Here is a 22,266-nt window from a genome sequence, read left to right on the forward strand (position 1 = left end):
ACAGAGGAGAAGAGAAGAGAACAGATGAGAAGAGGAGACGAGAAGAGAAGAGGGGAAGAGAAGAGAACAGAGGAGAAGAGAAGAGATGAGACAAGAAGAGGAGAGGAGAAGAGGGGAAGAGAAGAGAAGAGGGGAAGAGAAGAGAACAGATGAGAAGAGGAGACGAGAAGAGAAGAGAAGAGGGGAAGAGAAGAGAACAGAGGAGAAGAGAAGAGAAGAGGAGAAGAGAAGAGAAGAGGGGAAGAGAAGAGAAGAGGTAAGGCGAGACTGACATTTAAACACGTTATCATGAGGCCGACCTGTTGAGTTTTCATGAGGTTTGCATGTGCGTGGTGTTGATATGAGTGGGCCTGCAGGAACTGCTGTGGCAGTTCTGACCCGTTTCAATGTTAATGCAGCACAACCAACCCAGCCCGACCGGAGCCTCTGTAACGCTTCAGTATCAGGTACATTTTATTATTTAGTGGGTTCAAATGAATCACTCTAATGTGTCGCTGCTTTGCTAGAGGGGTATATTTGGTTACAAATGTGAAGACGGTTATAGCACAGACTCTGTGTGTGTGTGTGTGTGTGTGTGTTTGTGTGTGTGTGTGTGTGTGTGTGTGTGTGTGTGTGTGTGTGTGTGTGTGTGTGTGTGTGTTACCTGAGCTGTGACTGTAGTTTGCCAGCCTTGCTGATAAAGTCGTCCCAGACTGGGTAGCTGCTCTGAGAAGAGAAAATGAAACAAGAACGTCAAGCCAACAGTGTTTATATCAAATTTGCACATTATAAATATAGTGATGTAGACTACCGTATAGTGATACGTATCATCATCATCGGGGGTCACTCAGGGTCAAGTATGACTGCCCTCCTTCTACAACAACAATAACAACAACTTAGTTTTATATAGCGCCTTTCAAGGACCCCCAAGGATGCTTTACGCTTCATAAGAAAAAAGAAGAAGATTAAAACAAAGATTAAAAGCCTACAGACCACAGGCCTTGATAAAAAGGTGGGTTTTCAGTAGTCTTTTAAAATTGTCCAAAGAAGCAGCTTTACAGATCTCTGCTGGAATAAAGTTCCGGGGGGGGGGGGGGCTGCCACACCAAAGACTCTATCCCCAAAAGTCCGCAGGCTGGTGTGGGGGATGGAAAGCAGGCCCGGGTCTGCGGGCCGCAGATTTTGGGACAGAATGTAAAGGTTGAGGAGGTCTGAGAGATACTGGGGCGTATGGGCATGGAGGGATTTATAGGTGAGGAGGAAGATTTTACATGAAATGCAGGATCTGACCGGGAGCCACTGAAGGTAGATAAGGGTGGGAGCGATGTGTTGCCAGGGCTTGGTGTGGGTGACCACTCTGGCAGCTGAATTCTGCACATACTGAAGCCTGTCTTCTATGTCCTTGTAGGTATTCAGGTGGGCATCGAGGCCGATCCTGAAACCACATATTTTGGGGCAATGTGGATAAGGGTGTGAAGAAGTGGTTGAGGGTGTGGTTTGGGCCTTTCTGGTAACTTGCTCCTTTCTGAGTCTGCGCTTGTTTTCAGAAGCACAGAGGTGGTCATGGTTGTAGCACCCAGCACCCTAACAGACAGCCAGTCTCCAGGCCTCCCTGTTTGTTGTTGCTTGTCCCCAGGTGTTAAGGTCGATGCCAAACCTTTTGATGTGGGCCTTGATGTTATATTTGTATCGCTTGTTTTGTCCTCCTGGGGCACAGCGTCCTGTCACGAGCTGAAAGCAAAGGACTTGTTTCGGGAGGCAAGAGTCAGACAATGCGGAGGACATGGCCAGTCCATCTCAGCTGATGTTGTGCAATGGTGGCAGTTAAAGTAGGTATGTTGGCCTCCTCAAGGACGCTAAAGTTGGTGCGCTTATCCTGAGAGAGAAAAGAGGAGGGTATACCTTTTTCTGGAGAGGCTATCCCCTTGGTGGAGACCATCAGCATGGTGTTGGGACTGGCAATCAAGAACAGCATTCTACCCAGCCTCACTGAAACACCCACCAGACTAAGTGAGAAGCTAATGACCCCCTGTAACCCCCTAGCAAAGGCACGCTATGCCACTCTGTTGAGTGCATATGCGCCAACACTACCATCTGACAATGGTGTGAAGGACAGCTTCTTTCCAGCAACTAGACGAGGCCCTTCATCGTATCCCAAAAAAAGACAAAATCCTTCTTCTGGGAGACTTTAATGCTAGGGTAGGAAATAACAATGGTATATGGAGTAGAGTACTGGGTAGACATGGGGTTGGTCAGGTTAATGCAAATGTTCTGAGGCTGATAACACTCTTTGCAGAGCATGACCTCACCATTATGAACACACTGTTTGAGCAGAAGAGCAAATTCAAAATATCCAGGGTGCACCCACAATCTAAACACAGGCACCTGATTGATATCATAACAAGACGTACTGACACCAGTGATGTTTTGCTGACCCGGGCCATGAGAGGTGCAGAACTGAATGAGTTCTGTCACTTTGTAGGCACAATGGCACTAGAGTTTGAAGGCCATTCTGAGTCCTGACAATTCCATGAATCAGAAATGGACCTCCCTAACCTCATTGCTACATCAAGCTGCAATCAACCCTATAGGCTAGAGCCAGAAAACATCAGGACTGATTCGACGAGAACTCTGACACCATCACATCCCTGCTGGAAATCCTGTGTAGGGCACACAGGGCTACTCTCAACTGTCCTGCATCCGCCATCTTTCGGCAGCAGTAGCAAACAGCATGTAAGTAGGTATAAACAACCTTGTGAACTCTGCGAAATACATGGTGGATGAAAAAAGCTCACGCGATTCAATCATATGCTGACAGAAATTATATGCACAACTTCTACAACTCTATAAAGACTATATATGGCCCTATGAACTGCTCTATCACACCCTTAAAATCAGCGATTTAATGGGCCAGTAAAGTGGACAAGGGTTTTTTCATATCTGAAAGGACTGCAGACAGATATAACATCTCTGCAAGAAACACATTTACATGACTTAGACCAAAACCGACTGTGTAAATCTTGGGTGGGCCAGATCTTTCACTCTGAATTTAATACTAAAGTCCAAAGGTACAGCTATAGTCATCTACAAAAAAGTCCCCTTCTTTCCCGTTGACATTATTCCTGACCCAAAGGGTCATTATATTGTAGTAACTGGGTCCCTGTCCCAAATGCCAGTTATAATGGTTAACATCTACGCCCCCAACTGGGATAATACTGAATTTGTAACCAAACTCTGTTCCCTTTTTCCCCGGTCTTAATACTCACAATTTAATCCTAGATGGGGACTTGAACTGCATGACTGACCCCAAACTGGACCACTCCAGCCCTGAAAATACATCCCCCTCTAAAATGTCAAAAGCCATACCAACAGGCATGAACCAAACAGGATGTGTGGATCCAGTTTTATTCTTACTTGCAGAGGTGTAAAAACCAGGTCCAGAGAGTAAAAGTCCAAAACATGTATTTGCTCTATTCATGCACTAGACCAGCAGATTCTAGTCAACACCACTCCTCAACTAGGTAGGGAAAACCAGCTAATGAAATCAGCTAGTTTAGTAACATGGTTGGAGCAAATACACGGTTTGGACATTTACTTTCTGGACCTGGTTTTTACACTGCTGATTACTTGTATACTAGAATAGATTATCTTTTTCATTGACAAGACACTTCTCGCTCTTGTTAGATCAATAGAATATAAAGCCATTGTGATCTCAGATCATGCCCCGCTCTTGAGTCATCCTTCCTATCAGCTGCCACCCAACACCCTCTGTGGAGGCTAAATTCCTCTCTATTATCAGACAAATCATTTTATGATTATATATCCTTGTCCATTGAACACTTCCTAGAAACTAAAAAAACTGATGCCGTTTCTCCTTCGGTGCCTTGGGAAACATTGAAAGCTGCTCTCAGGGGCTAAATTATTTCTTACTCTGCTACTACTACTTTCAGCTGCTCCCGTTAGGGGTCGCCACAACGGATCATCTGTTTCTATCTCTTCCTGTCTTCTGCATCTTCCTGCACACATGTCCAAACCATCTCAATCTTGCCTCTCTTGCTTTGTCTCCAAACCGTCCAACCTGAGATGTCCCTCTAATATAATCGTTCCTAATTCTGTCCTTCTTCATCACTGAAAATTTTAGCACCTTCAACTCTGCCACCTCCAGCTCCAACTCCTGTCTTTTCGTCAGTGTCACTGTCTCCAAACCATACAACATAGCTGGTCTCGCTACCATCCATATTTCTTACTCTACTCATGCTGTTAAACAGCACAGGATCAAAATACAAGAACTGACTGAATCCATTTTAGACCTGGGTCGACAATACTCAGAGACACCTACTCCAGAGTTATATTAAAAAGAGATTGGGCCTCCAGACAGAATTCAACGTATTATCTACTGCCAATGCAGAACAACTTGCTCCATACACATGGTACTTTTTATGAATATGGAGACAAGGCAAGTCAGCTCCTTGCTCATCAAATAAAATATAAATGTGCATCACGCACGATTTCCCAATTTGTGGACTCCTCTCAAAATTTAACTTCTGACTCTGCTGTCATTAATAATACATTTTCATCTTCCTGCTCCAGCTTGTGTACATCAGAAGCCTCAGGTGACATAACATCCATGAATAACTGTCTTAATAACTTAAAAACTCTTACTGTTAGAAAAGAATTAAATCTGGAGTTAGACAAACCTTTCTTATTGGAGGAAGTGGTAAGCTCTATTCAAAGTATGCAAAATGGCAAATCCCCAGGTCCCGATGGGTACCCTAATGAATTTTTTAAAAAGTTTTCTAATAAACTAGCTCCTCTTCTTTTGGAAATGTTTGATGATGCCATTTATATAGGCTCTTTGCCTCCAATATTGACCCAAGCATCAATCTCACTTTAGTTCAAACCCAGCAATGAGCCTACAAACTGTGCCTCCTACCGTCCTATTTCACTTTTGAACGTGGCTCTTAAAATACTGGCAAAAATGCTAGTAAGCCGATTGGATACTGTTTTGATGGGTATTATTTCTGAGGGCCAGATAGGTTTTATGAAGGGCCGCCACTCTTTATTTCTAAAGTACCACGGCTCCTAAACGTTATTCTGCATCTCTGTCAGATGCTGCAGAGGTAATCACCTCATTAGATGCAGAAAAAGCATTTGATGGGATGGAATGGGGATATTTATTTCCCGTCTTCAAAAAATTTGGTTTTGGGGAAGAAAAAAAATCACCTCAGTGATTCGCCTTCTCTATTCCTCTCCACGGGCTTGCATCTCTACCAATAATCTGCATTCTCCATACTTCCCCCTCTCACGAGGAACTCTACAGGGCTGCCCCCTATTGCCTCTTTCATTTGCTAGTCATTGAACCCCTGATTACTTGGGCATTTGTTGTTGGGGTATTGAGCATCGTTTGTCCTTATATGCAGACAACCTATTATTTTACGTCGCTGACCCTGTTGCCTGTGTACCAGAAATATCAGATGTATTGATAAACTTTGGTGCTTCCTCTGGATATAAATGAAACTTCACACAGAGTGAGTGTTTTCCGGTTAACAACTCTGCATCAATAATCAACCAAGGTGAACTTCCTTTTCATTTTCTAAAAGTAGTTTTAAATACCTGGGTATAAAAATCACTCGCTCCATTAAATCTCTACATAAAGAGAATTTTACAACCCTAGTGGAAAAAGTGAGATCGAACCTTCAGAGGTGGAAAGTTGTTCCTTTAACTGGCAGAGTTCAATGTGTGAAAAATAATATTTTGCCCCGACTTCTTTATCTTTTTATGTGTTTGCCTCTTTTTCTGCCCAAATAATTTTTCCTCTCATTTGACTGCTTGATCTCAACCTTTATATGGAGGAGCCACATTCCACGCAAAAATACATTTCTGCTTCAGAGAAACAGGTCAAAAGGGGGCTTAGCTGTTCCAACTTTGTCCCCCTCCCGGCATACCTCTAGCCCTACTGTCACATCCATGCTTAAAATTTGGACACAATTCTGTCAGCATTTTAGCTTTCAAAATTTCTCCCTGCTGGGGTCCATTTGTAATAATTATTTATTCCCCCCTGCAAAGCTGGATGCCATTTTTAGGCAGTGGAACAGAAGGGGGCTAAAATATTTTAGTGGCATTTATATAGATTTTTGATTTTGATATACTATATTGATCCCCGTAGGGAAATTATGCTTGCATTTAACCCATCCTAGCTGTGTAGCTAGGAGCAGTGGGCAGCCGCCGTGCAGCACCCGGGGACCAACTCCAGTTCATCTTGCCATGCCTCGGTCAAGGGCACAGACAGGAGTACTAACCCTAATATGCATGTCTTTTTTTATGCTTAGGTATCTTTGCTAGCTTTGAGACACTATTTGTTAAATTTAACCTGCCTGGCTCAAACCTTTTTTGATATTTTCAAATACACCATTTCTTAAAAACCCTTAACCCCCAATTTCCAATATTACCACCCAAATCTGTCATGGACATACTCCTTGAAACTCCTCTCATGCATGACTTATCTCACAGATCTATAACCAAATCATATTTCTCAAAGACCATGCTCTTACCAATATTAAGCGCACCTGGGGGAAAGAGTTGGGTACAGAGCTTGATAATGACTGGTGGGAGAGGGCAACTGCATGTGTTAACTCCTCTTCCTCCTGTGCCCATTGGAGTCTAACCCAGTTTAAGGTTCTACATTGAATTGATCTCTCTAAATTTAACCTTTCAAAATTTTACCCTCAAGTAAATGACAAACGTGACCGCTGTGCACAATCCCCTGCTGACCTAACGCACATGTTCTGGTCATGCCCTAAATTGATACATTTCTGGTCCTCCTTTTTTGAAATGATTTCTGAAGTCATTGGAGTAGAGGGCCTACCTGGTGTGGGGACATCTATTTTTGGAGTGCCGGACTTAGTTGAAAACGTCCCATCGATGCAGCTAAACATTATCGTGTTCAGTTCTCTTCTTGCTCGCAGAAGGACACTCCTTTGGAAGTCCCCTGCACTCCCTTCATCATCATCCTTGATAGGACGTGATGATGTTCCTTAAACTAGATAAAAATTAAATCTGCCATTCGCGGATCAGCCCAGAAAATGTTACTCTACCTGGCAGCCCTTCTCATCTTATGTTGACCATCTGACAGTGTTTCCCTATGATTAAGACCACTTGTATTATTTGTATCATACGTCTTCATTTTAATTGGAGGCTGTGTATCAGTGTAGACTACTGTACTTGTGGCATATGGGATATGTTTTTCTCCAATCACTAAATGTATGACATCATAAAGCATGACCCATGTAAACAGAAATGACTACTAATAGTTCATTTGCACATGGTGCTCTGTACTTCATGTTCCTGAACTTGGTACTTACGAGACGACTGAATGCATCTTGTTGATGTAAAGCTCTCAGACCTATCTTATTTGTATTTTGGTGTATCTTATAATTGTTATTACTGCAATTTATGCTTAAGTTTATTTTCATTTTTTGCATCGGCAATGGGTGAGGGTTGAGTGGAAGGGGGCTGAATATGGAGGGACGATGGTTTCCATTTCCATTGTATTTGTATGTTGTTGCTGTTTTGTTTTGCTTTTTGTCCACCGAACATTCCTTCCGATAAAACATTATTGAAAAAAAAGAAGCATTTCTATTCACTAAAAAAGTAAATTCATTTTGGCAGGTAAAATTAGTATGTCACGACAAGCTTTTCCCCCAACAAATTCCTTCTAGAGTAACATTATTTACACGGTCGGTAAACTGTTCTGCCAAACACAACACCACTGTTGTCAAAAAAGCTCTCAACTACGTTTATTGTCGAATTCATTTGTCTAAACCGAAGTGGTCCAACGCGGTCTCCAAAAGTCTAAATCCTCCTCTTAAAATCCGGTGAAAAGCCTGAAGTCAAACACCAAGTAAAACACACAAAATACACAGCCTTTAATCCTTGATACTGGGCTTTCTGCTCACCTGATAAAGCTGAAACTCACATGGTGGTGGGGGTTTTTCAAGTGGAGGATGTGGTCACGCACCACAGTGACAGGAGACATGGACACCGGCAAAGAGATATCATCAATATACAACCTAAAGTTACACAAACAAACTGTAACTTCAGATAGAAACACAAGGCAAACCTTCAGAAAGCTGAGAAAAAAATAGCAGCAGATTCGCTCAGGACCAACAGGCTCGACTGTTCTGCTGCCATCCGGTTGCCATGGTGACGATTAATGTCCTCTGTGATTGACAGATGCAATAGCCCCCCCCCCCTCCACACACCTTGTGTGTGTGATAGAATGTGTTTGTGAGAGAGGGAAAATATATTTTGTATGTAGTATGTGTACACACGAGCGAGATGACAAAAAGGAAAATGCATGATTGTGTGTGTGTGTGTGTGTGTGTGTGTGTGTGTGTGTGTGTGTGTGTGTGTGTGTGTGTGTGTGTGTGTGTGTGTGTGTGTGTGCGTTGTGCATCATCCAAATCATATATGCCCATGTGACGTCTGCCTCCCCCTGCCCCCACCCCCGTTTATCACCCCGTGTCTGTATTTTGCATCCCCCCCCCTTCCTCCCGTGACGGCGTTGCCATAGCGACAGTATCCAGGCAATGCCGCTGGGCATCAGTCATCGGTCTCGCAGCAGAGCTGACCGACTCCACACCCATCAAGGCCCGGCCACAGAGCCAACCCCCCCTGCACCGCTGCAGACGAGGGACGACCGCAAACGCTCTTTATTGATAAAACACTTAAGCAAATGACCCGGATGTTAACGTTCCCGTTCACAAATGACCTCATCACCTCATGTCGGTTCCGCTAAAAATACACGTGGAGCAAGCAGCGGATCTTTTTGGAAAACGGACGCCTTGTGTAAACATGGTACCACACGGTGACTCATGTAGGACACCTAACTTGCTAACAGGCCCAAAGATAAGTAGTCCTTCTGCAGAGAAGAAACAACCAAAACCACGCTGCACAATCAGGAAACACAACCGGTCATGTGACCATGCCGGCCAATCATCAACATCCACACAACGGGGACACGTATGGGTACGAATGATCCGAACAGCACGTCGGTGATGAACACGGGCAGCTGGCCTACGAGGTGCGCAGGACTTCACATGGACGACAACTTCAACCGCTGCAACTAACCGAGGAGCCGGACGTGAAATGTTCGACCGTACAGGAGGCGAGCGAGTCCCCGGTCACATTCTGGGATGTGCAGAGTTATCACCGCCGCTCCAGAAGGAGGGCGAGTCCTTGTACACGTCTATTTGGTTCTGCAAACCACATTTACATTATGTTATCACAGAGAGTTGAACCAGTTCATCTGGACACAACGCCTATCGGGAGAGACGTCCCATCATCATCTAAGCCAGTGGTTCTCAACCGGGGGTCCGTGGACCCCTAGTGGTCCGTGGTGTAATTGCAAGGGGTCCGTGAAAATAAAATATCTTTAAAAAAAAGATCCTATGACATTTATAGAAATGGGATTATTTTACTCAAATGTGACTGAGACCTTTATCTACCTAAACTATAAAGGGTAACGGGACTTTTTTCTCTAATTACATCTGTTTCACAAGTGTCATTTGTTGTATTTTAATAAGAGATCTCGCTCCCGTTTGCATTGTTAAAAGTTACTCCATAAAAATGCTGTTGTTACAGATATCTGAAAGTTACTGAATACATATTCTGTTTTGTTACATATATCTGAAAGTTACTGAATACATATTCTGTTTTGTTACATATATCTGAAAGTTACTGAATACATATTCTGTTTTGTTACATATATCTGAAAGCTACTGAATACATATTCTGTTTTGTTACATATATCTGAAAGTTACTGAATACATATTCTGTGTTGTTACATATATCTGAAAGTTACTGAATACATATTCTGTTTTGTTACATATATCTGAAAGTTACTGAATACATATTCTGTTTTGTTACATATATCTGAAAGTTACTGAATACATATTCTGTGTTGTTACATATATCTGAAAGTTACTGAATACATATTCTGTTTAGTTACATATATCTGAAAGTTACTGAATACATATTCTGTTTAGTTACATATATCTGAAAGTTACTGAATACATATTCTGTTTAGTTACATATATCTGAAAGTTACTGAATACATATTCTGTTTTGTTACATATATCTGAAAGTTACTGAATACATATTCTGTTTTGTTACATATATCTGAAAGTTACTGAATACATATTCTGTTTTGTTACATATATCTGAAAGTTACTGAATACATATTCTGTATTGTTACATATATCTGAAAGTTACTGAATACATATTCTGTTTTGTTACATATATCTGAAAGCTACTGAATACATATTCTGTTTTGTTACATATATCTGAAAGTTACTGAATACATATTCTGTGTTGTTACATATATCTGAAAGTTACTGAATACATATTCTGTTTTGTTACATATATCTGAAAGTTACTGAATACATATTCTGTTTTGTTACATATATCTGAAAGTTACTGAATACATATTCTGTGTTGTTACATATATCTGAAAGTTACTGAATACATATTCTGTTTAGTTACATATATCTGAAAGTTACTGAATACATATTCTGTTTTGTTACATATATCTGAAAGTTACTGAATACATATTCTGTTTTGTTACATATATCTGAAAGTTACTGAATACATATTCTGTTTTGTTACATATATCTGAAAGTTACTGAATACATATTCTGTATTGTTACATATATCTGAAAGTTACTGAATACATATTCTATTTAGTTACATATATCTGAAAGTTACTGAATACATATTCTATTTAGTTACATATATCTGAAAGTTACTGAATACATATTCTGTTTTGTTACATATATCTGAAAGTTACTGAATACATATTCTGTTTCGTTACATATATCTGAAAGTTACTGAATACATATTCTGTTTCGTTACATATATCTGAAAGTTACTGAATACATATTCTGTTTTGTTACATATATCTGAAAGTTACTGAATACATATTCTGTTTTGTTACATATATCTGAAAGTTACTGAATACATATTCTGTATTGTTACATATATCTGAAAGTTACTGAATACATATTCTATTTAGTTACATATATCTGAAAGTTACTGAATACATATTCTATTTAGTTACATATATCTGAAAGTTACTGAATACATATTCTGTTTTGTTACATATATCTGAAAGTTACTGAATACATATTCTGTTTCGTTACATATATCTGAAAGTTACTGAATACATATTCTGTTTTGTTACATATATCTGAAAGTTACTGAATACATATTCTATTTAGTTACATATATCTGAAAGTTACTGAATACATATTCTGTTTTGTTACATATATCTGAAAGTTACTCCATAAGAATCCTGTTTTGTTAACTATATCTAAGTTACAACTGAAAGCTCTTATTTTTGCCCCAAAGAGTGAATAAATGCTCTAATGCAATTTAAAATGCAGTTTCTACTGTTTCTATCAAATTGCAACCCCCCTCCCCCAAGATCAGGTGGAGGGGTCCTCAGGGTAGATCAAAAATACGCAGGGGGTCCAGGACCCCAAAAAGGTTGAGAACCACTGGACTAAGCGACCTCTTCAGTCTCAGCTGACTGCAGGTGTCCCCACCCTTATGAACAACACAGTGACATAACGACCCAAACCGGCGACCGGTCTCACGTGCACATATGGGCGTGGCCCTGAACTAGAGGTACCGTGGCCATGTGTACTATTCACAGAGGACTGGGGAATGTTTGCAATCACAGCATTGTAAGATGGTGACAGATGTACTCTTAGCCCCCCCCCTCCTCCCCCCATTGGGGAGGTTTCAGTTGTGCGCCTCCCTCTCCTGCTTGGAGGACAGCTGGCCTGGCCTACTCTGCTCCTCCCTCGCTGGACTGTTACACGCTGGTCAAAGGTCGACTCCGCTTTCTCACAGCAGGAGGCTTTATTTGTTCCCAGCCGTCACACCCTCGTGGAAGATACTAGATATTCTACTGCTGTGCCACTGGGGGCGCATGTGGGGCTCTGTGACGAACACGCCATGGACGTCATGAACGTGATGGATTCACGACAATTTAAATTCAGCTTGGCATATTTGAACATGGAACACATTTTTTGTTGTTAATTATCATTCAGAGTCCTGGGTACGACGTTAAACTGCAACCGTCGGGCCACCGGCGACCAAACCGGCAACCCCACTTCAACCCCTGGGTTGTTTGGATATGTGTGTGTGTGTTAGTTTGGATATGTGTGTGTGTGTTAGTTTGGATATACTATGTGTGTGTTAGTTTGGATATATGTGTGTGTGTTAGTTTGGATATGTGTGTGTGTGTTAGTTTGGATATGTGTGTGTGTGTTAGTTTGGATATGTGTGTGTGTGTTAGTTTGGATATGTGTGTGTGTGTTAGTTTGGATATATGTGTGTTAGTTTGGATATACGTGTGTGTGTTAGTTTGGATATGTGTGTGTGTGTTAGTTTGGATATACGTGTGTGTGTGTTAGTTTGGATATACGTGTGTGTGTGTTAGTTTGGATATGTGTGTGTGTGTGTGTTAGTTTGGATATGTGTGTGTGTGTGTGTTAGTTTGGATATGTGTGTGTGTGTGTGTTAGTTTGGATATACGTGTGTGTGTGTTAGTTTGGATATGTGTGTGTGTGTGTGTTAGTTTGGATATACGTGTGTTAGTTTGGATATGTGTGTGTTAGTTTGGATATGTGTGTGTGTGTGTGTTAGTTTGGATATATGTGTGTTAGTTCTGATATGTGTGTGTTAGTTTGGATATATGTGTGTGTGTTAGTTTGGATATATGTGTGTTAGTTCTGATATGTGTGTGTTAGTTTGGATATATGTGTGTTAGTTCTGATATGTGTGTGTTAGTTTGGATATATGTGTGTTAGTTCTGATATATGTGTGTTCTTGTGGTTTCTGGATGTGTCTTTGTGTTGGTGTTGCACCGCTGTGTGGACGGGGGGGAAACCAGGTTTCCTTTCGTCTCGTGTCTGCAGGTGCATGAAACGAAACGACCATCGAAGCGCTTCTGGTTCTGATTCTGATTCTGGTTCTGGTTCTGATTATGGTTCTGACAAGTCTCCGTCTTAAGACGACAAAAGCCATTAGTCACGGTTCATTTCTCCCCCCAGTCGGTCGACAGCCGAGTCCAGAAGAAGAGCCGAAAGGGTTCTGAACTCGACTTCCCTCGTTTCAGAGGGACCCCATTAGATCCGGACCTGCACGTGGAGTTCTCAGGCCTCCACAGCGGAGACCCGACAAACCTGAAAATGGCGGGCTGAGTGGACGCCATCTTACCGTCCTCACAGCCGGGCAGATGGGGGGCAGATGGGGGGCAGATGGGGGGCAGATGGGGGCAGATGAGGGCAGATGGGGGGCAGATGGGGGGCAGATGGGGGCAGATGGGGGGCAGATGGGGGGCAGATGGGGGCAGATGGGGGGCAGATGGGGGGCAGATGGGGGCAGATGGGGGGCAGATGGGGGGCAGATGGGGGGCAGATGGGGGCAGATGGGGGGCAGATGGGGGGCAGATGGGGGGCAGATGGGGGGCACGGCGTGACCGGGGTGAGACGGGGGCGGCCGGTGTCTCGTCGGTTTACAGCCTGCTCTAGTTTCAGGCCACCGGAGCGCTCGGCACATCAGGCGAGTGTCCAGAGACTCCACTTGCACTGCGTGAGCGCTACACTTTATGTAGGACACGTCACACACACTCTGTGTTACACCGGGTGAAGCCCCCCTGTGTCACGCCGCCTCCACGTCAGTACCCCCACCACACCAGTACTACACAACCACACCTCATACAAAGGTTGGCTGTAAGGACGAGCCTGTGTCATTTCATCATGGCAGCTAAGCAAATTAAATCCAACACGACACGACACGACACGACAAAACACGACATGACACAACACGACACGACATGACACAACACGACACGACACGACACAACAAAACACGACACAACACAACACGACACAACACGACACAACACGACACGACACAACACGACACAACACAACACGACACAACAAAACACGACATGACACAACACGACACGACATGACACGACACAACACAACACGACACGACACGACACGACACGACAGAACAAAACACGACACAACACAACACGACACGACACGACACAACACGACACAACAAAACACGACACAACACAACACGACACAACAAAACACGACACAACACGACACAACACAACACGACACAACAAGACACGACACGACACGACACAACACGACACGACACAACACAACACGACACGACAAAACACGACACGACACGACACGACAACACAACACGACACGACAAAACACGACACGACACGACACGACACAACAAAACACGACACGACACAACACGACACGACACGACACAACACAACACGACACGACAAAACACGACACGACACAACACGACACGACACAACACGACACGACACAACACGACACGACACGACACAACACAACACGACACGACAAAACACGACACGACACAACACGACACGACACAACACGACACGACACAACACAACACGACACGACACAACACGACACGACACGACAAAACACGACACGACACGACACAACAAAACACGACACGACACGACACAACACACAAACTCAACAGAAACCGAGATCATCTCTTGCTAAGTAGCGAAAGGAGCCTCTGCTTATCGACGCCCCCACCCTACTCATCCACCAAGCGGACACGGCGTCCCAATGGCCACGTGAGTTTGTGGGACACCGGCCCATTTGGCCGCAGGACCGAAGCGGCGTCACGCGTGGTCCATATCTGCTCCACGCGTGACGTTTACCCGACGACACAGAGACCCGTACAGCCATGACAGCCTCCAGCGCCTCCAGCGCCTCCAGTGCCGGGGATTATTTTGGGCCTGCGCTGATTAGGGGGCCAGATTAGCGTGCAGCCAGTACGCTCACGGGCCACGGTCATCCGGTAATGCCGTACTAACCCGGCCCAGGTTTGGGTTTCCGCCGTCTCTTATTTCATGGGTAGGACGCGACGCCAGCGCCGTCAGGGTTGGGGGTTCCACTCCCCGGGGTAAATGCTTGACATGTCAATGCCAAACGAAGAGTTTTCTTAAAACGGACCCCCCCCAGCGGGCTCCTCCCATACATGTGCAGTCGCCAGCCGCTTCTTTTCACCTGACAGTGAGGAGTTTCACCGGGGGGACGTAGCGCGTGGGAGGATCACGCTATTCCCCCTAGTTCCTCCTCCCCCCCCACACAGACGCCCCAACTGACCACAGGAGGCGCTATTGCAGCGACCAGGACACATACCCACATTCGGCTTCCCACCCGCAGACATGGCCAATTGGACACCCAACCAAGCCGGAGGCAACATGGGGATTCGAACTGGCGATCCCTGTGTTGGTAGGCAAGGGAACCTTGTTAACATGTCCATGTGGTGTTAGGGTGGTGTTACAACACACACCAGCAGCAGAATCAGCAGTCACCGCCACGGCTGAGCGGGTCTGCTGTGAGACTGCAGGGTACCAGGGGCAGCCCCAAAACCCCCGAGGCAGACAGTCAGGGTTTCATACGGCACCACCCGAGGGACCAGTCCTCTCTGTGGACGGGGTGGTGCTTTACACATCATTATGTGCACCCGCTTCAGCGACGCGAGCCAGAGGAGAATCGGCGTAGCAAAAGGAGAAACAGCGAGCCTTCGTTTGCTACCAAAGGATCCAAGAAGTCCGAGACAAACGGGTGCCGTTTATTTGGAAAAATCCTCCCGTCCAAGCCAAACTACCCGAGAAAATGTGGGTGTGCAGATAGTACGTCATACTGTACCACCTTTAGACTAGTACAGGCATAGTACATGACTGGTACTACACTGCTGTAATATGCAGTAGTAGTATTCAACCATCTCTATGTTTGTTTCCATTCCAGGCCAACACGACACCAACTGGTTCCACTGACGAGTCCTCCAGAAGCCAGGCGATAATTCAGCGTTGTCATTTATCCTCTTTCAGTGGTGTTGTATCGGATCAAATTCACATGTCGTCACATCATGGTGAACAAATGTGCTGTTTAAATGAGAACAAGAACAACCGCCTCACAGCAAGAAGGTCCTGGGTTCGAGCCCCGGGGTAGTCCAGCCTCGGGGGTCGTCCCGGGTCGTCCTCTGTGTGGAGTTTGCATGTTCTCCCTGTGTGTGTGTGGGTTTCCTCCGGGTGCTCCCATTTCCTCCCACAGTCCAAAGACATGTAGGTCAGGCGACTCGGCCGTACTAAATTGTCCCTAGGTGGGTGTGTGTGTCTGTGTCTCTGTGTGTGTGTGTCGGCCATGTGACGGCCTGGCGGCCTGTCCAGGGTGTCTCCCTGCCTGCCGCCCAATGACTGCTGGGATAGGCTCCAGCATCCCTGTGACCCTGAGAGCAGGATAAGTGGCTTGGATAATGGATGGATGGATGGACGAGAACAAGAATCTTGTTAGCATACATTTCTGACGAGATGAGGTGTGAAATATCTGAGGGAGTACTTAAAGCTAGTGTGGGTTCGACACTGTACTTTACATTATAGCTTTACTTTACGTTATAGCTTTACATTATAGCTTTACTTTACATTATAGCTTTACATTATAGCTTTACTTTACATTATAGCTTTACATTATAGCTTTACTTTACATTATAGCTTTACTCTACGTTATAGCTTTACTTTACATTACCAGCTTTACTTTACATTATAGTTTTACTTTAAAATATAGCTTTACTTTGCATTATAGCTTTACTTTACATTACCGGCTTTACTTTACATTATAGCTTTACTTTACATTACCGGCTTTACTTTACATTATAGCTTTACTTTACATTATGGCTTTACTTTACATTATAGTTTTACATTATAGCTTTACTTTACATTACCAGCTTTACTTTACATTATAGCTTTACTTTACATTATAGCTTTACTTTACATTACCAGCTTTACTTTAAATTACCAGCTTCACCTTACATTACAGCTTTACTTTACACGATAGCTTTACTTTACATTACCGGCTTTACTTTACATTACAGCTTTACTTTACATTATAGCTTTACTTTACATTACCGGCTTTACTTTACATTATAGCTTTACTTTACATTACCGGCTTTACTTTACATTATAGCTTTACTTTACATTATAGCTTTACTTTACGGTATAACTTTACTTTACATTACCAGCTTTACTTTACATTATAGCTTTACTTTACATTATAGCTTTACTTTACATTACCAGCTTTACTTTACATTATAGCTTTACTTTACATTACCAGCTTCACCTTACATTACAGCTTTACTTTACATTATAGCTTTACTTTACATTACCGGCTTTACTTTACATTACAGCTTTACTTTACATTATAGCTTTACTTTACATTACCGGCTTTACTTTACATTGTAGCTTTACTTTACATTACCGGCTTTACTTTACATTATAGCTTTACTGTACGGTATAACTTTACTTTACATTACCAGCTTTACTTTACATTATAGCTTTACTTTACATTATAGCTTTACTTTACATTACCGGCTTTACTTTACATTATAGCTTTACTTTACATTACCAGCTTCACCTTACATTACAGCTTTACTTTACATTATAGCTTTACTTTACATTATAGCTTTGCTTTACATTATAGCGTTACTTTACATTGCCAGCTTTACTTTACATTATAGCTTTACTTTACAGTATAGCTTTACTTTACATTATAGTTTTACTTTACATTACCAGCTTTACTTTACAGTATAGCTTTACTTTACATTGTAGCTTTACTTTACATTGCCGGTTTTACTTTACATTATAGCTTTACTTTACATTATAGCTTTGCTTTACGTTATAGCTTTGCTTTACATTATAGCGTTACTTTACATTGCCAGCTTTACTTTACATTATAGCTTTACTTTACATTATAGCTTTACTTTACAGTATAGCTTTACTTTACATTATAGTTTTACTTTACATTACCAGCTTTACTTTACATTATAGCTTTACTTTACATTGTAGCTTTACTTTACATTGCCGGTTTTACTTTACATTATAGCTTTACTTTACATTATAGCTTTACTTTACATTACCAGCTTTACTTTACATTATAGCTTTACTTTACATTATAGCTTTACTTTACATTATAGTTTTACTTTGCGTTACAGCTTTACTTTACATTATAGCTTTACTTTACATCACCAGCTTTACTTTACATTACCAGCTTTACTTTACATTATAGCTTTACTTTACATTATAGCTTTGCTTTACGTTATAGCTTTACTTTACGTTATGAACAGGTCGATGTGATAAACCTCAGCTAGAGTCTTAAACCTCAGTTAGAGTCTTAAACACGGCAGTTTGCTTATGTAAGCAGATGTGGTGGCATCGAGCGACACTGTGATGTATGTCGACATCATGTAGACGCGCCTGATGTTCATGCTGATGGTGTCTCCCACGCCGCCCCGCACCACGCCCTCCCTCGTCTGGCTGACGGTGTTCGCCGGTGGTGTCAGACGTTGCAGGGCGGAAATGAAAATCTTCATACGCACGACTCTCAGCGTCCCACCAAGTACCACTGATCCACAGCACGGGAGACACAAACCCCTGCGTGAGGCCCTCGCTTTAAAGACAACTAAGCGTAGGCCTGTTAAGACACAAAGACAGGTTTTAAGTCTGGACCTACTACCTGGAGGGCCCCTCACGACTCAGTGATGAAACGTCTCCCTCAGTACACGTGTCCAGATGACCTGAGTCACCTCTCACCCGGATTACTGAGCATGCGTAAAAACGTGACGACAGGGCGTCCGGGTAGCGTAGCGCAGTGTTTCTCAACCGGGGGTCCGCGGACCCCTAGTGGTCCGTGGTGTAATTGCAAGGGGTCCGTGAAAATAAAATATCTTTAAAAAAAAGATCCTATGACATTTATAGAAATAGGATTATTTTACTCGAATGTGACTGAGACCTTTATCTACCTAAACTATAAAGGGTAACAGGACTTTTTTCTCTAATTACATCTGTTTCACAAGTGTCATTTATTGTATTTTAATAAGAGATCTCGCTCCCGTTTGCATTGTTAAAAGTTACTGAATACATATTCTGTTTTGTTACATATATCTGAAAGTTACTGAATACATATTCTGTTTTGTTACATATATCTGAAAGTTACTGAATACATATTCTGTTTTGTTACATATATCTGAAAGTTACTGAATACATATTCTGTTTTGTTACATATATCTGAAAGTTACTGAATACATATTCTGTTTAGTTACATATATCTGAAAGTTACTGAATACATATTCTGTTTTGTTACATATATCTGAAAGTTACTGAATACATATTCTGTTTTGTTACATATATCTGAAAGTTACTGCATAAGAATTCTGTTTTGTTAACTATATCTAAGTTACAACTGAAAGCTCTTATTTTTGCCCCAAAGAGTGAATAAATGCTATAATGCAATTTAAAATGCAGTTTCTACTGTTTCTATCAAATTGCAACCCCCCCTCCCCCAAGATCAGGTGGAGGGGTCCTCAGGGTAGATCAAAAATACGCAGGCGGTCCAGGACCCCAAAAAAGGTTGAGAACCACTGGACTAAAGGGTCAACCGGCTAGCAGGTCTACTCACTCATGGTCGTTACACTGCCCCCCTCCTTCAGGAAGCACGTCCCCGCGCTTCCGCACATCAGCTCCCTCGCCAGGGCCGGATTAAATGGGTAGATTACACGAGGCAGAGCATTTTTCTTGGGCCCCCCTCCCCCCCTCTCCACCCCACTCCCAAGCAAGCACATTTCGATACTTTGTAAACAAACAACATTACTTTTAACTGCCACATGGTTATTATGGTTAATTAGTTAGGTTTATATTTTTGCTTATTATTATCTATTTATAGTTTAAAATACTTTATGTTAAATATTTTTAATTTAGACCAAAAGTTGATGTTTTGATCCGCCCGTCTGGGCCCCCCTGTGCCTATGCCTAGATCCAGCCCTGTCCCTCGCGCCTCCGGGCCTCACGGTGTCACCGTCCCACTTCTGACACCAATGTAGCGAATTCAGGGGGGGTGGGGGGGGCAGCCGGGGCACGGACTCGGGTCGACTCTGCTAACCAGCTGACTAAAGGGTCCGACCCGTTAGCCAACGGGCTAGCGAGTCTAACATCCTCACCATGTCCTGGACTTGGTGATTTGCCAGTATGTGTGCCAGTCTGGAGGCTGATGGATCCAATATTACGCCGGTGTTCTCCTGTGATGATCCTCTGCTGCAGGTCTAGACCAGCTAGCATAAGGTTATGGAAAATAAAACAAGAATCAAACAGCATTTTGCTGATCATTTTGGAGTTAGATGCATTTAGCAGGCAGGTTCGTGAGTAAAACGCCAGGCTGCCTCATCAGTAAACTATAATTTACACATTAAGGCCGTGGTTTGGGGCCAGCAATTATTCATGCCAACGAGCACCATGATGAATAAAACACTAAACTGCACACTACTGTAATACTACTACTACACTTATTATGACGGGGAAACGTGGTTACTGCTGACTGCTTCCTGTGACTCAGTAGGTACGATCATGTCTTTACTACCTACACACCATGTTTACACAAACAACAGAAGGCCAGCTGTGCAAGACGCCCCATCGCCAAAACCCTCCGGTTTGTGTTTTGAATCTTGCACCGGCCCCACGTCTGAAACCCAGGGCTGTGCAACACACAGAAGCATTAACACACTTCAGGTTAATACGAGTCCTTCCAGCAGTTACCTGCATAAGTAAAGAGGGGGCTAACCCCCCCCCCGCATGACTCGTGAAGCAGCAACGTCAGCTGGTGGGGTTCAGAACCTTCAGCCTCCTCTTGTTGCATCAGCCTCTAGGAACGTGTTGCTCTACCGCTGCAAGCCCCTATCACATCCAACTCAGACCTTTCCCAGACAGCAAGTTGCTGTGGCCCGGCCCCGCCCCACACCCGACACTTCACCCGGCCCACATACCGCGTGGAAGGATGGCACCTGGGCGGTCCGCTCCCGTTTGCCAGATCTGGGCCGGAACCAAGCCATAGCAATGCTGCACATGCCACATATTTCCCAAAGGTGGCCATATTTGTTTTGTGACACTTCAGGGCCCACATCCAGATCACATGTTGCCCAGAGCACCACGTCTTTGCCAAATAAAAAAGGACCACGTGTGATTTGGCATATTTGGGCCATATTTGCTGTTATACATGTGGGCCACTTCAGGCTCACATCCGTTCTGTCAGGGCCAGAAGAAGAGCATCAGTGCCGCATCACTGCCTGAAGTGGCCCACATCCGGATGCTGTCTGGGTTGTGAACCAAACAAGGTGATGGAGTCATGAGCGAAAACTGGCACAATAAACACGTCAGGTGTTCTCAACCAGGTCCTCAGATAGAAGCCTGTCCTCCCAGCTGGTTCATTACGTTCACCTGTGGCTCCAGTTAGTCGGTCTTCCATCAGGGAGGTTTTACACCTGGAACAACAGGTGAACCTAACGAACCACCTGGTAGGACAGAAGCTATAACGAGGACCCGATTGAGAACCAGTGGAATGGAGGACATCATAAAGATGGAGGAGGAGGGGGGCACCCTTAAGTAAAACAACACCTGTCTGTCCGTTGCCCTCAGGAACAGGTGTGAAGGGGGGGGAGGGTTGTCTGCTGCCAGGTGTGTCACTCACACACACACACACACACACACACACCAGGAGGTCCGCACGTCACATAATCCAGCACTAACTGGGAACCACCGTTCAGACCCGGCAGCAGGACCAGACCGTGTCTCCGTGTTAGCGGGGACAGCTGGGAGATGTAGACCTGCACAGCACACTACCTCACGCTGACGCGCACCCGCGCCGTGATGAACATCCAGCACCAATGAGATCGACCCGCTTGTTGTGCAGGACGCCACGGGCGGTGAGCCCCGCGACACACCGGCCTGTTATTATCAACGAAGCGCGGAGACGCAGCCCGCAACGCGGCTGGCTGCCTGGTCCTGCGCAGCAGCCTGGTGCTGCGCTGCAGCCTGCACACACGCTCCCCCGGAACCACCGACCGACCGACCCCGCACCAGCGTCAGTCCTGACGCTAATGACAATGACGATATCTGCAGAGTATAGCGGCGCTGACCATGAACGCTTTAGATAAGCGGCAGCACGCCGGGGTAACCACCCGGGTACCCCGCCGGCGGGGCAGATACAACAGCCACCCGGGGCTCCTTACCTTCATATCGCCCATCACGGTTTGGAAAAGCCCCCCCAGCGCGCTGCATTCCCGCTCCATCAGCGTCTCCAT

The 22,266-nt window shown here is 44.0% G+C and overlaps 1 protein-coding gene across 1 annotated transcript in view; it reads right to left on the reverse strand.

Annotated features, from left to right (window-relative positions):
• The window catches only part of LOC130128441 (protein MTSS 1-like), a 90,190-nt gene extending 67,924 nt beyond the window's left edge, over nucleotides 1-22,266 (reverse strand). The window contains exons 1-2 of the mRNA XM_056298050.1: nucleotides 22,195-22,266; nucleotides 644-705 (exon numbers count right to left, since the gene is read on the reverse strand). Of these exons, the coding sequence (XP_056154025.1) occupies nucleotides 644-705; nucleotides 22,195-22,266 (134 nt within the window). The remainder of the gene's footprint in view (nucleotides 1-643; nucleotides 706-22,194) is intronic.

Source organism: Lampris incognitus, chromosome 18 (genome assembly GCF_029633865.1).
Source record: "Lampris incognitus isolate fLamInc1 chromosome 18, fLamInc1.hap2, whole genome shotgun sequence".
Lineage (NCBI taxonomy): Eukaryota > Metazoa > Chordata > Actinopteri > Lampriformes > Lampridae > Lampris > Lampris incognitus.